Raw genomic sequence first — 26619 nt, forward strand, 5'->3', positions numbered from 1 at the left:
GTGCCGGTACTCAGTACCCCCAAGTACCCCCTCAAAAAAAGCCCTGCATATATGGATCCCCATATACTTGGCTGCCCCCCTACCCGGGCTGAAAAGATTCGACTAGGAGACGGACGGCGTACGCCCTCGTAACGTCAGGTCGTCCGTAGGGATGCGTCATCACGCTGAGGAAACGTCGGGCGTGAGGGCGGGGATTTTCTTCCGCCACTCTCTCTTTACGCTTGTTTGTTTGCAGTGCGGTTTTGACCCTTGTTGGGGGTCGTCGGTGTCTGTCTTTAGCCGCTGTTTTATTTGTTTGGTTTTGTTTCCCCCCCCCCCCCCCCCCCCACCGCTCTGCTGTCCGGCCCCGCTCTCTCCCCTTCTCGGTTGGACTCCTTCCCCGTTATATGCACCATACGGCGTCCTTCCCCTCCTTCATGTGGGTTCGGGGCCTCTGCGTCTCCGACTATGGCGAGGAAAACAGTTAGCAGGAAGAGGAAAGCGCCGGGCCTGGCAGTCGCAGGGCCGCAGGGAGAGCAGGTAAATAAACTCAACAGCAGCGGGGTGTCTCTTTCCTGGTTACTGACGGTGCAATGTGGGATCTGCTTAGCCCGGGAGCTACAGAAAAAGGGACCCCCCCCCCTTCCTTTTCTACCCCACACAAACTTGTAGTTGGGCAGATGTAGAAAACCTGGTCACGCTTCGAGGGGAAGGATCGTGTTATCTGGAGTGGATGGAGCTATTTTGGAAGGGTTAAATAGATGCATTTACCCACGTGGCCTTTATTTATTTATTGCATTTGTATCTCACATTTTCCCACCTCTTTGCAGGCTCAATGTGGCTTACAATACATCATGAATATCCTTAAATACATCATGAATATCCCTAAATGAGATGTCTTGGACTTTTGCGATACTGACAGCGAAAAGGTTGAGGCTACACTTGAAAGCCGAGCCGCGCCACCTCTGATCTATATACATGTACTTGATATATTTTTGTGAAAACGGTTTTGTAACCTTTTTCCTTGTCCTTTCCGCCCCCCGCCATTCTCTACTTTATTATTTTGCCGTGAAGATAATCCCGATCAGCCACCTGAATCTCGGGCTTATGTGTCTCCATCCCTACCCTCACCAGCTGACAGCCGGGTAAAAACAGCTCCTCCCTTTCCCGATTCCCACCCTGCCCGCCGCTTTCTGGTCCAAAGCTGTTACCTGCCAGAGCAGGGAAAAAAGAAAACAAGCAAATCTGGACAGGTTCCCCCCCCCCCATCCCAATCCCCAGTTTGACATCATAAGAGGTGAGCTTTAAAAAAAACCCCCAACTCATCTGTGAGCAACTGGGGGCTCTTGGCTTTTTGTAACGGTTTCACTTTTTTTATTCCACTGGGTCACTGCTTGTTGCGTACACACGTGTTTTCGTTCAAGCTTTGGAATTCCCTGCATCAACTGACTACGTTGATGGACTGAGGTTCGGACCGGTGAACTGTAGGCATTTGAGTACAAAGCCTCCCACCGTGTGCAATCATTAATCTACTTTATTCTTTTCACTCCCCTTTGGACAGTAAGTGTCCAGAGACTATTAGTTGTTTCTCCATGCACCGAAATGACTGCAAACGTGGTGTGTCCTGTCTTGGTTCTCCAAGTGGTGCACAGGTCTGTAAGTAGTTGTTGCTTGGGTGATGGAAGATCCTAGTTAATAGATTGTGGAGGGAGAAAATGAAATCTTCTTTAGTCATGGGTTGGTTAGCTTATGTAAAGTCTCTCCCCCCCCCCCCCCTCCATTTTCTAGTTTTTGTTTTTAGTGGTATGCATTTTAATTAGTGTTTTAATCATTAGATCTTATGTATTGGATACTCTGTTGGGTTAGACATGGGAAAATAATCCTAACTAGTTTGATTAAAAAAAAAAAATGCTAGCTTTTGTAACCATACATTTGGAAAGGGTGAGGGACATTCCAGTATTCTGTTTTTGTCATTTTATTTTTAGATATAAGTATGCAGAATATAATGTAAATTTGTAAGGAAAAAATATTCAGTTAGTGTATTTCGTTCTAAAATGGCTCACACAAGGGGCAGTTTTCACATATGTAGATTTTCAAAGAAAACCTTTTCTGTTTTTTTGTGTGTGTTTTGGTGGTTTAATTATCTTCCATTGCCTCAAGTACAAACTTAGGGGCCCATTTACCAAGCTGTGGTAAGCACTAACACTTGCTTAAAGCAGCAAAAAAATGCCATACTGCTGGGCATGCTTAGACGTCTTATATTAATTTTGGGATCAGTGCATACTAATGTCTTAAAAAAATAAAATGTTATTTGCTAGTGCTTGGGTCATGAACCTTTATTGCCTACATATGGCCCAAACTAATTCTACTAATCCTACTACCCATCACATATCCAGAAGACAAGGATAATGACCTTGGCTATCTTTCCAACCAAATTTCCGTTTGCTTATCCTGTACCCATCCCTCTCCTGCCGCTTCCACCCTTGCCTACACCTCTCCTACTCCTTTACCCCTCTCCTTATTTACCTACCTATCGCTTTTGTTATTCTGTTATATTTAACTTTTATTTTCTCATCAATATCCTGTAATCCCTATTACTATGTAAGCCGCATTGAGCCTGGTTTGAGTGGGAAAGCGCGGGGTAATAATAATACATAACGGGTGGTAGTAGGGCCACTCATGCACTAATGGAGTAAATTAGCATGTGGCCATTACTAATAAGGGAAGTAAGAAAATTGGCCATTTTTTTGTCTGTGGTAAAAATGGCCTTAGTGCACGGGAATGACCTGTGTAAGGGTGTGTTAAGGTCACTTTTTACAACGGTTTGGTAAAAGGGCGCCTTAGGTTGTGAGCACCCCCACCATGGGCAGAAAAATACCTTGTGTACCTGAAAGTACACTGCTTTGATAGCTTTTAGGCTTGCAGGGGGTAAATTAAGACATGAAACAAAATAAGACTAAAGCATCGCCTCCATATATTAGATGCCAGTGGACTTCACACTGTATGGGTGCTAAGCAGGAATAGAGTAGATGTGCACGTGCTGTTTACTTCCCTGACCTTGGCACACTCTGGGAATGCTTCTTTTTAATTCGTGCTATAGAATCTACATGTACTGAACATGGAGATAATCATGATGTAATGGGACAAAGCCTACATGGATTTATAGTCAAGGGAAGTCATGCCTTGCCAATCTACTGATTTTTTTTTGGAAGGCATGAATATGCATAAAGGTGAACCAGCTGATAGTGTATCTGATTTTTCAGAAAGCTTTTGACAGAGTTCCCCTGAAAGACCGCCTCCTCCTATCCCATGACATTTTAATTTTGTCAGGAGTTAGAACATAAACATAAGAACATAAGAGTAGCCATAATGAGTCAGACTAATGGTCCATGTAGCCCAGTGTTTATAACAGTGGCCAAGTCACAGTACCTGGTAGAAACCCAAATTATGGCAGTACTCAATGCTACCAATCTCAAGGCAAACAGTTGCTTCCCCATGTCTGTCTCAGTAGTAGACTATGTACTTTTTCACCAGTAACTTGTCCAAACCTTTTTTAAACCCAGATACGCTAACCGCTGTTACTATTTCCTATTGGGGATGGGGGAAATGGTACTAAACAGATTCAGAATCAATAGGGATAGTGGTTTAAATACAATCCACAAAACCTCTAATTCACTGTATATATACCTTAATTCTTAACCATTTAAAAATCTTTCTTATATTAGCTCCTTGAACCTTCAATAACCACAAAATACGGATAGGAAAAAGCCTCAGAATACTGGTAGCTAGCTTCTTTTAGCCATCACAATTTCTATTGTAGGTTGAAAAAAAAAAACCTCCCCCCCCCCATTTTTTATTTTTATTTGTTTACTTTTAAACATGTATCATCACTTCATGCGAGAGCTTCATTACTTTATTTTAAAAATCCAAAAGAACTTATTGCAATATCTTAACAACTTCCTGGTCAGACTGCGACTAATTAAAACACAGCCAACTAGTAGCTGTCTCACCAGGAGGTTGTTAAGAAGATAAGCAATAAGATAAGTTCTTTTAGATTGTTTTTTTAAATAAAGTAATGAAGCACTCGTATGAAGAGATGATATATGTTTAAAATGAAAAAGTGGGAAAAAAAAAAAGGGGGCTCAGCCTCTGTTAGCTTCACATTTTTTATCAGTATTCTGAGGCTTTTTAAGTAGATAAGTGTTGCCATACTGGGACATACTGAAGGTCCATCAAGCCCAACATACTGTTTCCAATAGTGGCCAGTCCAGGTTACAAATACCTGGAATGTGTAAACCTGTCCCTTGTCCCTGGAGAGGGGAAAACACTTCAGCCCTAGGGGCTGGAATAAGAGAGACAATCAGACTTAAATATAGGCGCAACCAGTAAAAATCTTTATTGGTATCTCACTAACCCAATACAAAATAATTGTTCTCTCTGGAGCAGGTTGTCACACAGAAAAGCCAGACGCAAAAACTGAATAACAAAACTGCTCAGCAAAAACTTTCCTAGCCATCTCATATATACTGTTGTAAGTTTCGTTTCTCCTAATTCGTGTGATTTCTCCTAAACTAACTTATGGCCATATATGGATTTTCCTGTTATATTCTGTATTGTAGTCAGAATAGTTGGTGTTCTCTTTCCCTTTGCTGGAAATGTAATGTGTGGTGTCTTATTTCTATTAAAATATTTAATGGGAAGTTGTTAGCTGGCTGGGATGCTTTGCTACTCAGACATTATTCCCATCCCTGGTGAGGTGGGGGGGGGGGGCATTGCTAAGATAGTGGTCCCATCTAGTGACTGGAGAGTTCTGTGTCTTTCCCTCTTCCCAGCTGAGGACTGTTAGTTGGATGAGTGGACAGGCCTTAAGCTCCCAGGTAGTTGCTGATAAAGGCATTTTCTGTTGAATGGAGCTAGAACAAACTTGGGCCAATACATTCATTTTGGGAATTTGTATCTTGGAAAAAGAGGTTGCTGCTTTTTTGTTTTTCCATCTTCCGTTTTATTTTTTCTTAAATGCCATGCTTTAACAAAAGCAAGTTAAGTTTCAAAATACCAGTGATTAAGGGTTTGATTTTATTTTTTATTTTTTTTTTATTGCTTGGTTTATTCTTTTATGCTAGTAATTTTTAATACTTGAAATAAAGCTTTATTCCTGATAGCTGACAAGCACAGGTATATGGTACTTTTTCTTTCAGCACCTGTAGTAATTGGGAGGGCTTATGTATTTTTTTTTCCGCAGCTTGGCTGGGATCACTTTGCTCACAAAAGGAAACGACTCCCTCCTGTGAAGAGGTCTTTGGTGTACTACTTAAAAGGCAGAGAGCTCAAGGTTCTGGAAGATTCCAGCTACCGCAGATTGTTGTGTGGATATGCAGCCCAGAAGCTTCCCTGCCTCTTGAAAGAGCGAGAATTCTATCTTGGGAACCTTAATAAAGTATTTGCATCTCAATGGCTCAATCATCGGCAAGTGGTGTGTGGAACAAAATGCAATACAGTAAGTATGGCTTGGTTTTTGGTCTCTATTTTTTTTCCCCCTTTGGAAGCTTTGCCAAAAATGTGGAGGCTTTCATAAACCTGGGGTCCTGTGTTCAGGTCATTAGCGCTTGCTATCATCTTTGGCATCTCAAAAATGTTCACATTGTATCTGGAAATCCGTCTTGCCAGCACAGACACTCCGTTCTTATTGCAATACAATATCGCTTTTTATAAACTGTGTTTGCCCAGCAGTTTGGTTTAGTGGAGTTACAAAAATGAAGCTAGTAAAAAAACTAGGAGAAACAAAGTAATAATTTAAAATCCACATTAAGGGGCTGATGATCAGAAGCAAACGTGGGCGCTAATGGCCAGTAGTGCCGTACTAGCGCCCACGTTTGTTCCCACCCGATGATCAGGGCCGGCTAAAGAGTGTAATAACACGCTTTCTGGCTCTGAATGCTAATTGCATGCAAACGCATGCAAGCAAGGGTCTCCCAAATTCCTCCCTCATGATCAGCGGGCAGCACGCCAAACAAGGGCGTTGCTAGTGCTGCAAACCCTACGATAGCTCGGAGCTGGTGTTAGGGTTTGCCAGTGAGGGAGGCCCACCGAATAGGTTTGAGAGGTTCTGGGATTTTCAACCGGACTTGTCAAACCTAAGCCCACTGCCCCCCAAACACAAGACTTGGAGGTCCAGTGGACCTCCAGGCACCCCCACTCCCAAAACACAAAAACCCTGTTGGTCCAGTGGGATCGCTGGTTACTTTCCCTCCCACCCTAATATAGAACAAAAGCGCCATGGTGGTCCAGTGGGACCGCTATCAGCTAGCTCGCTCTCCCTCCCCCAGCGGCCTACCTCTCTGTAGTAGTAGTAGTAAGCGGAGGAGGGAGGGCGCCTTCCCAAAATGGCGGCGCCCCATCCTGCCCAGTGCATCTTTGGATGCGCTCTGAGGGCCTTAGTTTCCATATAAGGAAGCCAGAATCTGTCAAACAGCTTCTGTGGAAGGATTGTGCTTTGGGCCCTTATGATCCCATAAGTGACATTCAGAAATCTCTGAAATAGATATCTTCAGTTTTCTTCTAAGCTGCATATAATTAATCTCTTGCCTAATTTCTATAGGGAGTGAATTCCATTAACTAGTAATGTGATAAGGGTTTAATGATGATCACAAGTAATAAATTTTGGTGCCGTCTGGAAGGTTCAAGTATTTTTCTCTACCTGCAGTAGGCGATAGGTTGTTGTTCAGTGCCCCTGAGTCCCTGGCCTAGCTCCTCGCTTTGCCGGTCAGAGCCATGCAGGGTGATTGAGCCTAAGGGCTGCTCCTTGGTTTCCGTGCCTAGTTGAGCATGGAGTTTGGGCTCCGCAGCTCCCAATTTGCATTTGATAGTGCTACTGGTTGCGGCTTCAGGCTCGGTGCACTGGGACTTTGTCCGGAGAGTGTGAGGCCCCGGCTTGGGTGCCGAGGGGAGGGCGCTGGATGCACCGATCGACTCAGAGGAGACGGGGGGGGGGGGGAGATCTTAGTCTCTCTGTCCTTGGTGGGCTCCAGTTCTGGAGACCCTCTGGAGAAGCAGAAAGGCATCTCTTCAGGAAGGCAGGAGTAGCTGTCTTGTCTTATTGACAAGATTATTATGGCTCTCTCTATGCTTAAAGACTCCAGCTGCAGACCTGGTGGAAGGGGATCCTCTGCTGGAGGGGCTCGCTGGGCTCCCTAAGTATTTTCCCCTTTACAAGGCTCTTATCCAGATCGTGTTGATATGGGGGGAAAAATTGGGATGGTCCCCTTCAAGGTGCCAGGGCTCTGGATAGCCTTTATACCTTTGCTCCAGAGGAGATTGGAAAGTATTGGACCTTCCCTAAAGTGGATGCTCTGGTCACTTCAGTCACTAAGGTGCCTGTTCTGTCCAGGGGGGTTTGGCTTGGAATCTGGGATGACCTTAGTGGATGTTATTTATGATCTGGTCAGCTGAGCCTCCCGCCCAGCTTCTGCTTCAGTGTTTGTGCACTGGTGGTTGTGGCTGTAACACTGGGTGGCGGATGCAGCTTCCAAGAAGCTGTTGAGTCAGCTGCCCTTTTAGGGACGCTTGCTTTCTGGCAAGGATCTGGAGAATCTGGTGAAGGACATAGGAGAGGTGTATCTTGGGTTCCTTGAGCTGAGGCAGTTGGGAGCTTCTGCTTGGGGACGCTCCAAGAGGGTGGCTGTTTTCAGTCTATGTTGTGCTTTAGCCCAAGGAGGGGAGTCAAAGGAGGCTTTTCAAGCAAGGCTCTTCTTGTGGTCCCAAACGAGCTAGTCCTATGGTTTTCTCAGGTGGAACCGTGACCACCTGTTCTGCCCAGTGAGAGTGCTCTGGGCCCCTTGATGATCCGGTAGGGGGCAGGATGTCTCCCTTCCAGGATGAGTGGGGCCTGTATCACCTTGGATCAGCGAGTCCTGGAGCTGGTTGAAAAGGGGGTACTCCCTGGAGTTTGCCTGTCTAGGTCTCAGTACCTTCATGGTCTCACATTGCTGCACTATTGTGAAATGAAAGGCAGTTGTCCTTACTCTGTGTCTGTGTGATTTCAGGGTGGTACTCAAATTTATTCGTGGTGCCAAAGGAGGGAGGCTCCTTCTGGCCCATTCTAGAGAGTCGTTGCTTTTCTCGGGGTCCACTGTTTTTGGATGGAGATTCTGCACTCGGTCATTGCATCCATAAGGCTGGGGGAGTTCTTGTCCACCCTGAACTTCACAGAGGCATACCTCCATATCCCTATTGTGAGTCACCACAGGCACTCTGCTTTTATTTGCTGGGGCCTTTTGGCCTCGCTTCGGTGCCACACGTTTTCCATGCTGACGGTGGTGGCAGCAGTGTATCTGCAGCTTCAGGAGGTTCAGGGATGTCTGGCTGATTCGGGCCAGTGGAGACCGAGGCGGCCGAGGTTAGTTGTGGAGGAGTAGCCTAGTGGCTAGTGCAGTGGACTTTGATCCTGGGGAACTGAGTTTGATTCCCACTGCAGCTCCTTGTGACTCTGGGCAAGTCACTTAACCCTCCATTGCCCCTGGTACAAAATAAGTACCTGAATATATGTAAACCGCTTTGAATGTAGTTGCAAAAACCTCAGAAAGGTGGTATATCAAGTCCCATTTCCCTTCCCTTACTGTGTGAGTGATGTCTCTTCTGGAGTCACTGGGCTTGGTGGTGAACCTGTGCAAGAGTTATCTGGTTCAGCCTCAGCTTTAGGAGTATCTTAGTCTGCTTCGATACGGTCCTGGTGATGGCGTTCCTTCTGGAGGAGCAAGCAAGGAAGCTGTGGGCGCAGGTGTGCTGGTTTTGCAAGCTCCTAATGCCCACAGTCTAGGACTATTTGCATCTTCTGCACTCCATGGCAGCAGCACTGTAGGTTGTGGCTTGAGCAAGCCCTGTTGTAACAGTGGGCTCTGGTGTCTCAGGACTTCCATCATCCCCTGCTACTTCTGTCCTGGGCGAGATTCAGTCTGGCCTGGTGGGACAGTTTACCTCACCTTTTGCAGGAGTTTCCTCTGGATCCTCTTCAGTGGGTACTGGTTACCACTGATGAGAGTCTCCTTGGTTGGAAGGCTTGTTGCCTATGTTGGGTGGCTCAAGGCACCTGGTTGGGCCAGGAGACGACCTGGTCTATCAGTTATCTAGAGACCCTGGTAGTCTGTCTTGCCTTGTGGGCATTTCTGCCACTCCTGGAAGGAAAGTGGCCAGAGTTATGTCTGATGATGCCACAGCTGTGACTTACATCAACAATCAGGGTGGGACCCAGAGTCAGACAGTGGCTCTGGAGGCTATATGCCTGTGTCAGTGGGCAGATACGCACCTGCATGTTCTCTCATCGGTCCATATTGCAGGCAGACAACATGCAGGTGTACTTTCTTGGCCTTCTTTCCTGGATCCGGGGAAGTGGGAGCTGGGCTGTTGGGCCTTTCAGCTCAGTCTGGACTGCTGGGGGCCCCCTCAGTTTGACGATGGCATCCAGGCTCAGTGTAAAAGCAGAATGCTTTCTCAGTCGAAGGAGAGATCCAGCCTCTCAGGGGATGGATGCCCTTGTGCAGGCTTTGCTGGCAGTGGAGCCTCTCTCAGTGGCCTCTTAGGGTGCTTGTTGGGTAGAATTTCGTATCATCCTCATTTGGTCTTGTTGGTGGTGCCGGATTGACTTCATAGACCTTGGTATGCAGATCTCAGGTGCTTGCTGATGGAAGACCCTCTTCCTCTGCCCAGAGGTCAGGGTCATTTCAGGCAGGGACTGGTGGAATTGAAAGATCTGGCTCCCTTTTGGCTTACACTATGGCCATTGAGAGGTGTTATTTGAAAAGTGTGGGTTTTCCCTTGCTGTGATTTCTATGTTGCACTGCTCCAGGAAATCATCTATGTACCTGGCTTATAGAAACGTAGAAACATGAGGGCAGATAAAGGCCAAATGACCTTTCCAGTTTGCCCATCCTTTGTAACCACTAACTGTTCCTTTTCCTATGGGATCCCACGTGCCTGTCCCACGCTTTCTTAAATTCTGACACAGTCCTCGTCTCCACAACCTCCACCCTGAGTCTATTCCATACGTCCACCACCCTTTCCATGAACAAATACATTTAGATTCCTCCTAAGCCTGTTTCCTCTTAGCTTCATCATATGCTCTCTCATTCCACAGTTTTCTTTCATTTGAAAAAGGCTCATTTCTTGTACATTAATGCCCCTGAAATATTTAAATGTCTCTATCTCCTTTGTCTCTCCTCTCTTCCAGTGTATACATATTGAGGTTCGTAAGCCTGTCTCTATATGTGTTATGTCCAAGACCATTTACCAGTTTTGTAGCCGCCCTCTGGACTGACTCCATCCTTATATTCTTTCTTAGGTGTGGTCTCCAGAAGTGCACACAGTACTCTAAATGGGGACCATTCCTAAAGCTTCACTAGGTCCTTCCTCATGTCATCCACACCTTCCGGGGTGTCCACCCTGTTGTAGAGTTTGGTATCATCCACAGAGAGACAAGCCTTATCAGACAGCCCTTCCACAATATCACACACAAAGATGTGAAAAAGAGCCGGCCCTAGGACTGATTCCTGCGGTATTCCACTGATAACATCTTTATCTTTAGAGCAAGTTCCATTTACCATTACCCTCTGTCTCCTTCCGTTCAACTAATTTTTAACCCAGTCAGTTACTCTAGGTCCCATATCAAGGGTACTCAGTTTATTTATGAGTCGCCTGTGCGGAACTGTGTTGAAAGCTTTGCTGAAATCTAAGTACACCATATCTAGCACCCCTCCCACGTCCAAATGTTTGGTCACCCAGTCAAAGAAATCAATTGGCTTCATCTGACACGACCTTCCTCTAGTGAAGCTATGCTGCCTCGTGTCCTGCATTCCATTCAGTTCGAGAAACCTCAGTCCCCCTCTTTAAAAGCATTTCTATTAGTTTACTTACCACCAAGGTTAGATTGACCAGTCTGTAATTCCCAGCCTCCTCCTTCCAATCTTGTACTCAGGGACCACATCCACCCTTCTCCAGATTCTAAGGAAGCATTGAGGAGGTCTGTCAGCAGAGCTGCCAGAACTTCTCTGAGTTCCTTGAGCACCCTCACATGTATCCCATCAGGCCCCATTGCTTTGTCTACGTTTATTTTAGCTAGCTCCTCACGAACAAAGTCCTCTTGAGAACGGGTCATGGCCTACCATCCATTCAAACAGGGCAATCGATCTGCAAACTCAAAGATGGAAAACAGGCAAAGCAGATACGTATATAAAATTTTTTAAATATAGATCATAATATTGTTAGCAAGCCCGACACAGGCCGTGTTTCGCCCAACTGGGCTGCATCAGGGGCTACAAAATAAACAGTTATATAACAATTAGAACAAATATAAACAATAAAAAACAATTAAAAGCAAAATGATAATAGTTATGTTCTAAAACCATGATAAAATACTCGGCTGATAATTTTAAAACACCATGATATGGTCTACTACAAAAATATCGGAATGATATAGTGCAATTCTGTAAATGTAAATGATGCAGCCCAGTTGGGCGAAATACGGCCTGTGTCGGGCTTGCTAACTATATTATGATCTATATTTATTTAAAAATTTTTATATACGTATCTGCTTTGCCTCTTTTCTACCATCCATTCTTCCTCATTTGCATTTGTTTTCTGCGGTCCTACCCCCGGCCTTTCGTCCATGAACACAGAACAGAAATAGTTGTTAAGCAGTTCAGCTTCCACGTATTCCTCCCCTCAGCTTTGAGCCTCACAATGCTATTGTGGTCCTTCCTCCTGTCGCTTACGTATCTGAAAAACGTCTTTCCTTGTCATCAGGCAGATGCAGCCATTACAGATGGGTTGTGTCCATCAACCAGCAGAGGGAGATAGAGAGCACACTTTTTTCAGTGCCTCATACCAGCTTGCTCCACTGCCTCTCTTCAGTATTCTCTATCTCCCCTAGTAGAGTGGCTGCAGCTTCTTCGAGCTCCATCTAAAATCTGCCTGGAGGTTGCTCCTCTGCTTTTGCCAGTTGTTAGCAGGGGTGTTGGAGGCTATAGCAGCTTCACTTTACAGGCACATAGGTTCGCCCTTTCCCTGCCTTACCCATACCTCCGTGGATGTGGACACATTGCTTAGCTTTCCCTGTCCTTCCCCACCAACAGAGGATGCAGGCACATAGGTTCGCCCTTTCCCTGCCTTTCCCACTCACCTGAGCCTCCGGAGTTCTATTTACCTCTGCTTTCCTCACAGCGTTAAAAAAAAAAAAAAAAAGTCCCGTTGCGCTTAGACGCTGGAACAGAGGTTTTTTCCTTGCCTTTTTCTGTGGGACCGGAGCTGTGATACTCGGTCCAGTGAGGTAAGAGTGTTTTCTGACTCCTCCGGGATTTTGGCGTGAACCGCCATTTTGAATTTTACCGCCGTTTTCGGCAATGGCTGCGGAGACAGTAAAGCGCTGTTCCAAGTGTGGCAAGCGCAGATCAGCAGCGGGGCTCTGTAAATCGTGCTGTACAGACGTAAGAGCCGGCCCGAGCATAGCGAGCGACGATTCTTCGCGCTCTGAGCTGGCAGCGGACACCATTTTGAATTTACCACATGGCGCGACCTTCGCTGAGACGGAGAGTCCTGAGCCCGGGGGGAAGCCTCGGAGTGAGGCTGATATGAGAGCTACTAGCCCCGGTAGAGATCCGGGTGCCCAGGGTGAGTTTTTCTCCCCTGATTTTGTCTTCTTAATGCATAAAGCATACATGCTTAAAAGAGCTCTCCCACAAAGCCCGGCATGGGCCTCTTCTAATGTCGTTCCCCCCCCCCCCCCCCCCCCCCCCGGTGGATTCTAGCCTGGGTATGCCCTCTGAGGCGTTATTCCCTGATAATTGGCAGAATATGAAGCGCAGAATGGCTCATTCCCCTTCAGAGAGTGCTGCACCTCCATTCCCCCCCCCCCCTCCCGTGGTCGGGCTGCGAGGATTCGGAGGACTCTGGCAGGCCTTCATGGTCTGAGGAGCCAGAGTCTGGTGCAGAAGTGACTCAGGATCTGGACGATCCCTCCGCGGTGAGGATTTTCCACCGTGATGAGCTGCCAGCGCTTATTTCTGATGCCCTGCAGGCTCTCTCTATTGAGGACCCTGCCAGTGGCACAGCCTCAGATCAGTGGGTCTTGGATCTGATCAGAGACGGTTACAGAATAGAATTCGACGCCCCTGTAAGAGACGTGTTTGTGGAGTCCCGATGTGGTTCTGCTGCCAAACGGGCGGTGGTAGAGGAGACTTTGCAAGGTCTGATTCAGATAGGGGCCGTGTCCCCGGTCCCTCCCGCCGAACACGGCTGCGGCCGCTACTCCATCTACTTTGTGGTGCCGTGAAAAGGAGGGTCTTTTCGCCCTATTCTGGACTTAAAAGAATTAAACAAGTCCCTGAGAGTGCGGCATTTTCACATGGAAACCCTGCGCTCCGTCATTGCGGCGGTACAGCCAGGAGAGTTTCTCACGTCTCTGGACCTGAAAGAAGCTTACTTGCACATACCAATTTGGCCCCTGCACCAGAAGTTTCTGAGGTTTGCAGTGATGGGAAAGCATTTCCAGTTCCGGGCCTTGCCTTTTGGCCTCGCCACAGCTCCCCGCACCTTTTCGAAGGTTATGGTGGTAGTAGCTGCCTTTCTAAGGCGAGAGGGTATTCGGGTTCACCCGTACCTGGATGACTGGCTCATTCGAGCAAACTCTGCTGCAGAGAGTCAGCATGTAACAGCCAGAGTGGTCTCAGTACTTCAATCTCTGGGCTGGGTCGTCAATTTGGACAAAAGTCACCTGACCCCTTCACAGTCTCTAGAATATTTGGGGGCCAGGTTCGACACAGCCTCGGGGTATGTGTACCTACACGAGCAAAGGCGGTGCAAGCTTCAGAATCAGGTCCGTCTGCTCCTGAGGATGCCCCGCCCGCGAGCTTGGGACATTGTCCAGCTGCTTGGATCAATGACGGCCACCATGGAACTGGTGCCCTGGGCGAGAGTGCACCTGAGACCTCTACAGTATGCTCTACTCCAAAGATGGTCTCCAGTATCTCAGGATTATCAATGCAGACTCTCTTGGCTCCCTGCGGCCCGACTCAGCATGGAGTGGTGGCTCTCAGACAGCATGCTGCGGCGAGGAATGCCGCTGGTGCTCCCCGATTCGTGCCTAGTGGTGACAGATGCCAGCCTGAAAGGCTGGGGCGCACATTGCAAGGGGAAGCATGCCCAGGGTCTATGGACACCCGAGGAGTCGGAGTGGTCCATCAACCGCCTAGAGTTGAAAGCGGTTTTTCAGGCGCTTCTGGCTTTTCAAGTGACCCTGGAAGGATTGGCTGTCAGAGTGATGTCGGACAACACGACAGTAGTGGCCTACAAAAATCGACAAGGCGGCACTCAGTGCAGAGCTCTAGCCACGCAGGCCGAACAAATTTGCCACTGGGCCGAGCTGCATCTACAGTTTCTGTCGGCAGTTCACATTGCAGGTCAGTGCAACGTGCAAGCCGATTATCTAAGCAGGCATCAGATCGATCCAGCGGAGTGGGAACTTGCAGACGAAGTATTCCTGCAGATATGTGCCAAGTGAGGCAAGCCCGTGATGGATCTAATGGCGACAAGCTCCAATGCCAAAGTCCCGTGCTTCTTCAGCAGACGGAGAGATCCTCGCACGGCGGAGTTGGATGCCTTGGCTCAACCCTGGCCTCCGGGCCTACTGTATGTGTTCCCTCCGTGGCCCTTGATAGGGCGAGTGCTCCTGCGGATTTGGCTGCATCCAGGAGAAGTGGTTTTCGTCGCCCCGGATTGGCCCAGGAGGCCTTGGTATGCGGACCTCCGACAGATGCTCGTAGAGGATCCCCTTCAGTTACCTCTGGTTCCCAACCTGTTGTCACAGGGTCTGGTGACCATGGAGGACGCCGGCCGATTTGGTCTTATGGCCTGGCGATTGAGAGGGCGCAATTGAGAGACAAAGGCTATTCCAATAAAGTAATTACCACTCTCCTGCAAGCCCGCAAGCGTTCCTCGTCCGTGGCTTATGCCAGGATTTGGCGCCAGTTTGAAGTCTGGTGTGCTTCCAAAGAGATCACACCGATGCGGGCCCCTGTCTCGCCGATTCTGGAATTTTTGCAGGATGGTGTACAAAAAGGCTTGGCCTATAATTCCCTGCGGGTGCAAGTGGCAGCGTTGGCCTCCCTGCGTGGCAAGGTTGAAAGCGTGTCTTTAGCTGCTCATCCAGATGTGGCACGGTTTCTTAGAGGGGTGCTTCGGCTCCATCCTCCCGTGCGTGCACCTTGTCCAGCTTGGAACCTGGGGCTAGTGCTGAAAGCCCTTCAGGGTGTTCCCTTTGAACCGCTTCGGCGTGCTTCAGAGAAAGATTTGACACTGAAGTCCATCTTTTTAGTGGCCATTACTTCGGCGAGACGAGTGTCAGAGCTCCAGGCGCTGTTCTGTAGAGACCCTTTTCTGCAATTTTCAGAGTCCGGGGTCACGGTTCGGACCATGCCTTCCTTCTTGCCTAAGGTGGTTTCAGCGTTTCACCTAAACCAACCTATTTTCTTGCCCTCCTTGGTCAAGGAGGAGTTTCCAGAATCTTTTGGGCAATTGCACCTGTTGGACGTGCGCAGGATTCTGCTGCAGTATCTGCGAGTTACTAACTCTTTCAGGACCTCTGATCATCTGTTTGTTTTGTTATCAGGTCCTCGCTGAGGGTCTCCAACGTCTAAAGCCACTTGCCCGCTGGCTCAAAGAATCTATCTTTTCAGCTTATTTGCTTGCCAGCCGGCCTCCGCCTGATGCCTTTAAGGCGCATTCCACTAGAGGAATTTCCTCTTCTTGGGCTGAAACTGGAGCACTCTCTCTTCAAGAGATTAGTGCAGCAACATGGGCTTCTAAGCTCTCTTTTGCCTGACATTACAGGCTGGATGTGGCTGCCAGGAGGGACGCACATTTTGGAGCGCAAGTGCTGGCGCGTGGTGTGGCTTGTTCCCACCCTATCTAGGGATTGCTTTGATACATCCCATCTGTAATGGCTGCATCTGCTTGATGACAAGGAAGGGAAAATTAGGTTCTTATCGTGATAATTTTCTTTTCTTTAGTCATAGCAGATGCAGCCATGATCCCTCCCTGTCTGATTGCTATCTGCTGTAAATCTATTTCAGGTTCTGTTCATGTTTCCTGGAGATTCCGTCCTTAGGAGAAAGTCGGAAAACAGTCTTCAGGATTCTTGTTCAATTAAAGGAGGATGACTTAATTCCCTCCGGGAGGATGAGTTTATGCCCTCTGGGAGGATGTTTCATTCCCTCCATTCTGAGTTAATGCCCTTTGTTGTAGGGCCATCGTTCGCTGTGAGGAAAGCTCATGTTATTCCCATTGCGGTTTGCCATACTGCTTTGGAAGCTTCAAATACTGAAGAGAGGCAGTGGAGCAAGCTGGTATGAGGCACTGAAAAAAGTGTGCTCTCTATCTCCCTCTGCTGGTTGATGGACACCACCCATGTGTAATGGCTGCATCTGCTATGACTAAAGGAAAGAAAATTATCACGATAAGAACCTAATTTTCCCTTATCACCCAATTTTACTATATTAGCTATCTTTTCTTGTATTTGCCTCTTCCCTTTCCTGACAGCTTTTCCAGCTTCTCTTATTCAGGTATTCTCACCTGTCCTCTTCTCTCTGATTCGTCATATAATGTGTGAAAGCTTATCTCCTTTCCCTTACCTTTTTGGCTACTATGTTCGAGACTATAATCCAAACGTACTTTCTAATTATGTGAATAATTTGTTTTAATACTATATGTATTACGTACACACACACACACACACACACACACATATATATATATATATATATATATATACACCACATAAAAATAAAAAACACCTGAAGACTCAAGAACTCTCATTCAACCCTTCCACTTCACCACTCAGCCATACGCTAACAATATGCAATATGCAATGTATAAACATTATAGCTATATCCAAAGTCTCTCAAACACATTGTAAGCTTTTTTTCAAAACATAATTTGCATATATCCAATGCTGTCCCGAAATTGAAAATCCACGGTGAGTATCTCTGCTCAAAGAAAAAGTTCCCGGTATAGTGTGATCTCCATAAAGTACATCTGTCCAATACCTATACCAGCAAACAGGGACTGCAGATTCGAAACCCCGATACACCCTGTAATCAGTTCAATATCCTCCACTGATGGCTTAATGGTTCAACGCGGCTTGAAGAGGGCTTCCTTATGCCTTCACCAAACATTTAGCATATGATCTCTTCATAGCTCCTCTTTAGCTCCTCGATGCGAGACCGCATTTCGTATCACACTTCCTCAGGAGGAACGATTCCCAAAACCTTTGGGATTATCAGTCCATAGTAGGACCCACTGGAGGCGATCGTTTGTTGATTTGTGCTCATTTTACTGCCTGCACATGCTTGAGCCAGAATGATGCCCGGTGGGGCTGGGTCCCTCATTCCCCAGTGCTGTTTGACTATCCTCAGCAAGTATGCAGTCTTTATTTTCAAGCATCATTATTTATCACCTGCTGCTTTTCCTTCAGTTTTAACTTTGAGCTCCAACCATTACCGGTTGAAGGACAGCCATTGCGCACTGAGCTCCTTAGGATTGAGTTTTTCTTCCTGTTTGTGATGGTTCTGTGTGCACCCTTCTGGTGCTTATTCCAGAAGTGTGTGAATGAGTGCCTACATGCTATGTCCTTGAATCTCTCCTCTAGTCTCGGCAGGTTTGTTTTATTCAATAGGTTTCCCTTTCACTAAGGGTGTGCTTTCTGGCAGGGCCGGTCTTAGGGCGAGGCGAGGGGGCCCCACGCGGCGCACCTCCACCCCGCCCCCGACTGCCCAAATTCCAGTCCCCCTCCCTCTGAATTTTAAAAGTTACCTCGTCTGGTTACAGGCAGTGGCAGGAGTGAAAAGTGTGCGAGCTGCTCGGCGCTTCAGGAGCCTTCCTTTCCCTCCTTTTCACTCCTGCCGCTGCCTGTAACCTGACGAGGTAACTTTTAAAATTTGGAGGGAGGCCTCAGAAGGTGGGGAGCCTTGGAGCTGGGAAGGAGGGGGACTTGGAGCTCGGAAGGAGGGAGGAGCCCTGGAGCTCGGAGGGGGCCGGACCCTGGAGCTGGGAGGGCGGGGGGATGGTCCTGGAGCTCAGAGGGGATGGCCGGCCCTGGAGCTAGGGTGGGGGCGGAGCTGGGGTGAGGCCCCATCAAATTGGTCTGCACAGGACCCTGCACTTGCTAAGACTGGCCCTGCTTTCTGGTGCTGCTTATGTAATCTTATGTAAGAAATATTTCTGCCAATTTCTCTTTGTGTTCCCTTTTGCCTTCCTCTTGGTTCTCTCTTCAGTGATGCTATAGTTTAAACCATTGTGCAAAGGGTGGGAGATCCCTTTCCTAGAATGACTTTTAGTTTCTCAGCCTGTGCTCTCCCATTTATTTTTTACCTGACCTGATTTTTGGTAGTGTTTGTTCAGTTTCTCTCAGTAACAGTTTCCCCTTCCTGCACTCTGTTCTGCCTCACTAGTCAGGCTCATTGTCTTTTGGGTTTGTCAGCCTCATTTGTCGAGTGCCTTTTGCTGCTTGTGTTTCCTGAACAGGCTATTTAGAAAACAAAACAGACAAGCCTGGGCCTCTGCTATGTAGTGCAGCATTTTTCTACTTTCAGATTTCGGCGAGTTGTGTCTGAACTCCATTTGGGGTTGTAGAGTTCTCATTTTCCTGGTTTATTTCCTTTTTTTTTTTTTTCTGGGAGTGTTCCTTGTTTAGCCTCCAATGATTACTCTGTTACGAGCTGACATGGTCTCTTGGCTTTTACCCTTGCAGCATTTTGCTGTTCTTTGGTGAGTTTGTCTCTTGCTCCTATTCACAGGGCAGAGGGTGATTCAGCCTTTTGTTCTTGGGCAAGCTGTTTTTTTGTTTGTTTGTTTTTTTTATGTGGCTGGCACATTCCTTTTGTCTGAGGTCAGATATACATCGTTTTCAGTGTCTAGTTGCCTTTGCTATTCACACACTCACAATCACAATACAGTGATGTTCTCTGCTTCTCCATGTGGCAGGTTATTATGTTTTGTATCCAGGTACACTTTTGGTTCCCCATCAGTTGACGCCACCAAACTTCCACATCAACAGCTCATATGGCTAATGCTATCATCTAATTGTGCAGCATTCCTTGTGGCTGTGTTGTGACAACGTCATTCTTTGTTGCATAGTGGTGGCATTTTCCTTGATGGTAGCTCCCCTGTTCTATGTAGTGGCAGCAGCCTCCTTTGCAGCATGGTGGCAACGTCTTTCAGGGCTGTGGGCTGCCACCAACCTCCTATGCTCCATAGTGGTGACAGTGGCCTAGAATGGGTAGTACTGGTGGATCCTGTACTGCCTGGGAGTGGTGACTCCTGTCCTACATATAGGCAGCTTCCTCATGGTGGTCTGTGGTGGCAGCTTTTCCACACTACTGTGCTAGCAGCATCCTTATGGGCTGTGTAGTGGTGGCAACATCTCTTGCATCTGTGTGGCTGTAGCCTTCAATACCACTTAATAGTAGCAGCTTCCTGGGTTGCTCAGGGGAAGCAGTGGCTCGGGCTGGCCTTTCAATGTAGGCACATATGTATAATAGTGGCATCAACCTGTGTGGTGCAGTAGTAATGCTTACCACACCACAGAAAGTTGCTTTGGCGCATGGTACTAGTTTCTTCTCGGTTCCACAGTACTACTAGTGACATAGGATTTACACCCTCTTCATTTTTTTTAGAGTTCTGGTTGGCTGCTGTGTCCTCATCTCCACAAGCCACCAATGTGGCTAGCATACTACATAGTAACATAATAGATGACGGCAGAAAAAGACCTGCACGGTCCATCCAGTCTGCCCAAGATAAACTCATATGTGCCACTTTTTGTGTATACCTTACCTTGATTTGTACCTGTCTTTTTCAGGGCACAGACCGTATAAGTCTGCCCAGCACTATCCCCGCCTCCCACTACCGGCTCTGCCACCCATCTCGGCTAAGCTCCTGAGGATCCATTCCTTCTGAAGAAGATTCCTTTATGTTTATCCCACGCATGTTTGAATTCCGTTACCGTTTTCATCTCCACCACCTCCCGCGGGAGGGCATTCCAAGCATCCACTACTCTCTCTGTGAAAAAATACTTCCTGACATTTTTCTTGAGTCTGCCCCCCTTCAATCTCATTTCATGTCCTCTCGTTCTACCACCTTCCCATCTCCGGAAAAGGTTCATTTGCGGATTAATACCTTTCAAATATTTGAACGTCTGTATCATATCACCCCTGTTTCTCCTTTCCTCCAGAGTATACATGTTCAGGTCAGCAAGTCTCTCCTCATACGTCTTGTAACGCAAATCCCATACCATTCTCGTAGCTTTTCTTTGCACCGCTTCAATTCTTTTTACATCCTTAGCAAGATACGGCCTCCATAACTAAACACAATACTCTAGGTGGGGCCTCACCAACGACTTGTACAGGGGCATCAACACCCCCTTTCTTCTGCTGGTCACACCTCTCTCTATACAGCCTAGCAACCTTCTAGCTACGGCCACCGCCTTGTCACACTTTCGTTGCCTTCAAATCCTCAGATACTGTCACCCCAAGATCCCTCTCCCCTTCTGTACATATCATACTCTCACCGCCTAACACTGCTTATTCTGGGTAGTGTTCTCTCGCACTTTTAGGGGTGACATCTGCTGGTGTTTTTCTTTGTGTTGCCTGCCTATGGTGCTACCATTACCTTCCATGGCTTCCATGTGGCAGGTATTTTGCGGTTGGCTTCATGCAATGTATGCTTTAACGGGGATGCTTACTTGAGTGTCTGATGAACAACAGTGAATGTCTCCAACAGAAGGAGTTCATGTTGATGGCTTTGGCCTATGGTTCAGGTTTGGTCAGATTAGGCTCTGATATACACATTAAATCCTGGTAGGGGCAGGTAAGCTGCATTTGGACTTCCTATTTGGTACTGGTTTCTCTGTACTCTAGGGTGACCTTTGCCTGTGGGTCCCTGAGTGTTGAGGCTGTAGTATGTCACTAATACAACATTTTTTTTGAGAGTTGTAGGTAGTGCACAGCTGTGGCTTCAGTTGTAGTGACCTCCATTGTGTCTTCACATGCCCTGTTTGTGCCTGTTTGGTTTGGCATGCTCAGAACTTTCTCTTTCACTGGCATGGTTACAGTCCGGTATTGCTTGGATTGCAGCATCTGTGGGTGTTAAAAAAAAACAAACAAACAAAAACAAAACAAAACCCCAGTTGTGGTTAATTCAGTTCATCATCCTCACATGTGGCTTCAGTTCCAGCAGTCAGGAGTTTAGCCTAAAGGACTAAAGCCACAGGTCTCCTTGCAGGTGCAGTGTGCCTTCGGGGGGATGTTTACTGCCTGGCATTAATTGCACTTTGGGAGGTATTCCTTCAGATAAATTAGGTGCCTGCATAGTATATTGTGCAACAGCGGCTGCTAGCATGATGCTGCAGCCAATTCTGCATCAGGGAATTCTATAACTTCTCATGCGTATGGGACATCTTTTATGCCTGCATATTTAACTCTAGTGTTGTTCTCATCCCTTTAGCTTCAGGTGAAAGTACTATTTGGATGATAGCCTTTGCAAACATCTCCAACAAATATGGCTCCAGCAATGGCAGGTGCTGGTTTTAGGTCATGCAATAAGCTTATCCCTGATTCTTTCTGAAATGGTAGTCTCTATCTCACTAGTTGCATCTCTAGCTTCTATAACTCCAGTGGTTGCCCTCGCTTGTAGGCCTATTCTCTTTTTTTTTTTTTTTTTTGCTCTGGTCAGAATTAATGGCTCTATAGAATATTGTTCAGTGTGCTTTTCGCCTGTTGTCTCTGTGGGTGGTTTACTTTGTTCTCCTGCTTAGAGCCTTCGACATATTATGGGTTAATAGCCTATGTGGGCTAGGAAACCATTTTGTTTCGCTGGCAGTGCCCACCATGCCAGGGTGATTGTAGTTTTACTGCCCTACACATTCTTGTTTTGGCTCACATTGGTCTTGGCCATTAAGGTTCCTGGCTTAGGTTTCTCTATAACCTGTCGACTTTTCTCTGATAGTCCTGCCCTATTTGGAGGAATGCTTACTACATCCCATTGGTCTGGACTGGTCTGGTAGAGATGAAAAAGGAGGAGAAATTGTCTTACCTGATAATTTCCCAGAAGCCCTCCCTCTTTGGTTTTTCCTTTGACTTATATTGTGCGCGGAGGTCCTTTCTTGGATTTACCATATTGAGTTTCTTAGTTCTCGCGTCTCCTGACTCGGTGAGCTATCTGTAGGTCAGTTGAGTATGAGCCACGCTACAGATTATGGCACAGGCCACGTCTCCTGACTTCATTTAAACAGCTATATGAGTGACGGTACAGGGTATGGCACAAGCCACGTCTCCTGACTCAGTGAAACAGCTGTATGAGTCATGCTACAGGTTATGGCTCAAGCCACGTCTCCTGACTCAGTGAAACAGCTGTACGAGCCAAGCTACAGGTTATGGCTCAAGCCACGATTCCTGACTTGTTGAACTATCTGTACAAGCCACGCTTCAGGTAACTGCTCAAGCCATGTCTCCCGACTCTACAGAATATCAGTCAATTGGGGTCGGGCCATGCTACATGTTGCAGCTCAAGCCACATCTGACTCCACAGAATATCGGTCAGTTGGGAGCAAGACACACTACATGTTGAGGCTTAGGCCTAGTAGTTTCCGACTATGGCATTTTCAATATTTTTGGCTATAGATGGCATGAACCACCACCTCTCTAATTCCTAGCCACCATATCCATATCATGCTGCTCACATTATTATAATAATAATAATGATGATACTAATGATAATGATAATATTTTATATTCCACGTTAGCCTTGCAGTTCTATGTGGATTACATTTTAAAAGAGGCTGATCATCAGGAAATACAATAGTCATAATAAAAAAAAAAAGTAATAATGATACATTAAAAGAATAAAAATATAATAAAATTAGCTAAACAAAAACAGCAGGCCCCTTCCAATGACAACACTTTGTATTGGTATTACATGCATATAGCAGTGTTAAATATACACAGCTAGTGGGAATAGGGAGCTCTTTCCTTCATACAGCTCAAGTTTCACTTAGTGGCCTGTATATCTTAGAAAACAAGTCATACTAAATCATTACAGAAAGTATGTTTGATCAGAGTAACTGAACATGTAAAGAACATTAAATTGGTTGGGAATCTTCAAAAATAATAAACAATGTTAAATTTGGATGCATGTCACCAGGCAAAAACACATGAAGCCATAGCCACATTAATTATCCGCCTTGTGTAAGATGAAACTCTAAAATGTATTGAACTTTTCCGGGATCTTGCCAAGGATTTTTCCTTGTCAACAGCAGATGATTCCATTAACTGATGGGTTGTATCTGCCTACCAGCAGGTGGAGATAGAGAACACTGAAAGTACACAGTGATCCTGGACAGATATTTTGTCTCATCAGGAGTACGTGAAGACAAACTCTCAGAGATGCTACATATTGTTATATAGCAGGAGGTTGAGAAGGTTCCTCCTTTTGCTTTCTTCTTGCTCCGGTTCAGGGAGCGTTTGTTCACTGTGAGGAAAGTTCATGTTATTTTGCCTTTCTTCTTCACTGTGCTTTGGAAATTTCATATACTGAAGGTAGAAGGGGCTGGACGTCCAGGATTACTGTGTACTTTCAGTGTTCGCTATCTCCACCTGCTGGTAGGCGGATACAACCCATCAGTTAATGGATTCATCTGCTGTGACTAAAGGAAAGAAAATTATCAGGTAAGGACCTAATTTTCCCATGACCTGGATTGGCCACTGTTGGAAACAGGATTCTGGGCTTGATGGACCTTTGGTCTGTTCCAGTGTGGCAATACTTATGTACTTACATACCTGTCAATTTCCTTTTTTACCTGTTAATTTCCTTTTCTTGAGTCCTCCTAGATATGTCTATTCAAATAGCTTGAGTCTCTCGATCAGCCAGTGGAAGTAGATACTGAACTGTTCTAGTGACATCACTGGTATAGGGGCTAGTGCAGCCTGGAGTTCTCTAGTGTTCTTGAAGTAATCATCTTTAATGATCTGGAGAGTGGTAATTGGTGTCTTAAAGTGGCAGGTACTTTTCTACTTATGCAACTGAGAAGATGAGAAAATTATTGTCCTGAACAAAAGAAATAAGGCCTAGAGTATTGTTTATTTCTGGTGACCATACCTTTTTAGAAGTACATTGAGGGGGATGGAGGTAGTCAAAACCTGTTTGACCAGATGAAAGGACTGAGTCCCCGGTAGGTCAACTGGATCACTTTCCAGTCTACTCCACAGTACATTATGTAAAAGGTCAACTAGTGAACCCAGCAGGAGTGGCTGTCGGAGGTTTTTGCACCATGTAACAGTTGTGCACAAACTCCTTATTCCCCAATCGTATGGGAATACTCGTAATTCCCCAGACATGCCTAACCCCCAAGCCAGGCACAAGAAGGGCCAGGGATGGATGTTTTGCACAATGGCCAATTTTTTGCTCTTTTGAGTTGGCAAGCAAAGGTGGTATTAACGAGGGATACGTCGCTAGGTACAAGCAACTCTGCTTTTATCTTCCAGGCATTCCCTAAGGTCACATCCACTCCTTTCCTTGATATTTCACTCAGCATCCATGGGTGATTACTGAGAATGGAGGGTGTGCAACGTTATGCAACATTACTCCGACTTGGGATTTTCCCGGCTACCATTTTGTCAGGTTCCAGATTCTCAGTCTGACTACGAGACTATCTAGACCCCATGTCATCTTGATTTCCCCTTTCGGCACCCTTACCACATTCTCTTTGCTGGTTGGACCTGGATCGGTCTCTGACCTAAGTTCTAACAGTCAGGGGTCAGCTGACTTTTGGAAGTTAATGCAACGAAATTCCTTTGTCCTTTCAACTTGATAAGATCCACTAGCTCCTTTAACATTTTTTACTCGCCTGTATGGAATAGGATGAGTAACCTGTGTCCACATTATCTTCTGAATATAATCCAGAACTGGTCAGAACCTTTTTAAAAACTGATTGCCCAACAAGAGTTTGTTCCCTGCTTACTTGGTCACAGTGACTGTGTGTTTAATTTTCATTTTACCCAACTGAAAAGTGACCTATACCTACCTGGCACACCACAGATTGATTACCGTAGGCCACCAGGGAAGTGTCACAGGGAGACAAACGTAGGCTGTGAGGACTTCCTAGAGAGGCCCTCAACTTCTTGAAGAGGTCCTCGGTCATCAATGTAACTTCTGAAGCGGTATCGATCAAACCCTCACACTTGAAGTTCCTTTGTAGGGACACGGAAATAGTATACCTCTGCCTCTTTGGATGAAAGGCACCTAAGAAGTATTGATGACTAGATGGGAAGTTCTTGGCATGGTGGCCCTTCTGGGGGGTTACATTATTACCCCCTGTTGTAAAGTGAATCTATGTGGGCATCAGAGTGGTCGCTTACCAGTTCAGACACATCAGGAGTTAGTGGTTCACAGGCTTTTTAAACATGTTACTGGCTTTTTTTTTTTTTTTTTCATGGAACCAACCAGCCTTTTCCGCTGGGGTGGCTGAGCCGGCGTTGTCTTACTCTACCCTCTTAGGAAACCTTCCTCTTCTCCTCCTATGAGGCAGCTTTAGTCTTGAATCATTCTGTTCTAGCAAACATTGAATGGCGGATTCCATCCTAGCCTCTTCTGGGAATCCTTTATTTCTAGTCTGTTGGGAGCGGCTTGTTGAGAGGGTCCCTGGGGGAACCCTCCCTTTCTTCTATCCTTGATATCCCCGGCCACTGTGATTGTCCTGCTTAGGTGGGTTGGTGTCCCTTTTTGGCAGATTGTCTGGTGGGGAACATCCTCCTGTCTTTAGGTGGGTCGAAAGGCTTATCTGCTTCCAGTGCCAGGTTACCCTGGACTGAGCTAACTCCTTACTGGTGACCCCTACTTTTCCTTTGATTCTTTTTCACCAGGTCTTGGTTCTTTGTACCACTGGAGCCTGCCTCACACCTGTTCAGCCCGGGTCACCAAGGTGGAGAGGGGCTCATGTTCGCTATGTGCCAGATGGGCCCTCAGATTAGTAAGGTTTTAGGGAACAGGGCCTTGAACTGTGAGTCTTCCCTTTCTTGAGGATGGTATTTGAAGTAATGATACGCCTGTTTAAGCTGAAACAGGCCCTTTATGTGGTCCATAATGTTTCACCAGGACCTGTTTTGAAGGCAGCCAAATTTTTCTGCTCATAAAGTGACATGGCAGCTTTGACTTCGAGGAATCTATCCTCAAGGTCCAAGGTATGAGGGTGGTAATATCCTCTCTATTTCTAAAGTATCTAGAGCTTGGTGTACTTGGTCCAGGTGGTCTTTTATAGAGTGTTCTTCCCTTGACAAAGAGGGTTACCATTTTCTTAAGTTCCGTGATTCTCTTGCTGAGGTTCAGACTTAATTTCCTTAGAAAAGGTTTTAGTACCACAAATATGGAAGGGGCCCTCCGGCACTGGAGTCTTGAGTATGGACCCGTGATCTTCAATGATTCGTGATGTTCTCTAGCTCTCTTCTAGGAGTGCTGGCTACAGGATGAAGTCTGTGGTGTCCCCTTGGCAGCTCTTCCTCACTTTCCTCACCACCAGAATCATCCCCCGATTTGGAGACAGGACCACACTCA

The 26619-nt window shown here is 46.5% G+C and overlaps 1 protein-coding gene across 1 annotated transcript in view; it reads left to right on the top strand.

Annotated features, from left to right (window-relative positions):
- Positions 1-208: 208 nt before the first annotated feature.
- LOC115462831 (DDB1- and CUL4-associated factor 12) overlaps positions 209-26619 on the top strand; it is a 105221-nt gene continuing 78810 nt past the window's right edge. The window contains exons 1-2 of the mRNA XM_030192862.1: positions 209-519; positions 5222-5476. Of these exons, the coding sequence (XP_030048722.1) occupies positions 448-519; positions 5222-5476 (327 nt within the window). The 5' untranslated portion in view covers positions 209-447. The remainder of the gene's footprint in view (positions 520-5221; positions 5477-26619) is intronic.

This window comes from Microcaecilia unicolor, chromosome 2 (assembly GCF_901765095.1).
Source record: "Microcaecilia unicolor chromosome 2, aMicUni1.1, whole genome shotgun sequence".
Taxonomy (NCBI): Eukaryota; Metazoa; Chordata; class Amphibia; order Gymnophiona; family Siphonopidae; genus Microcaecilia; species Microcaecilia unicolor.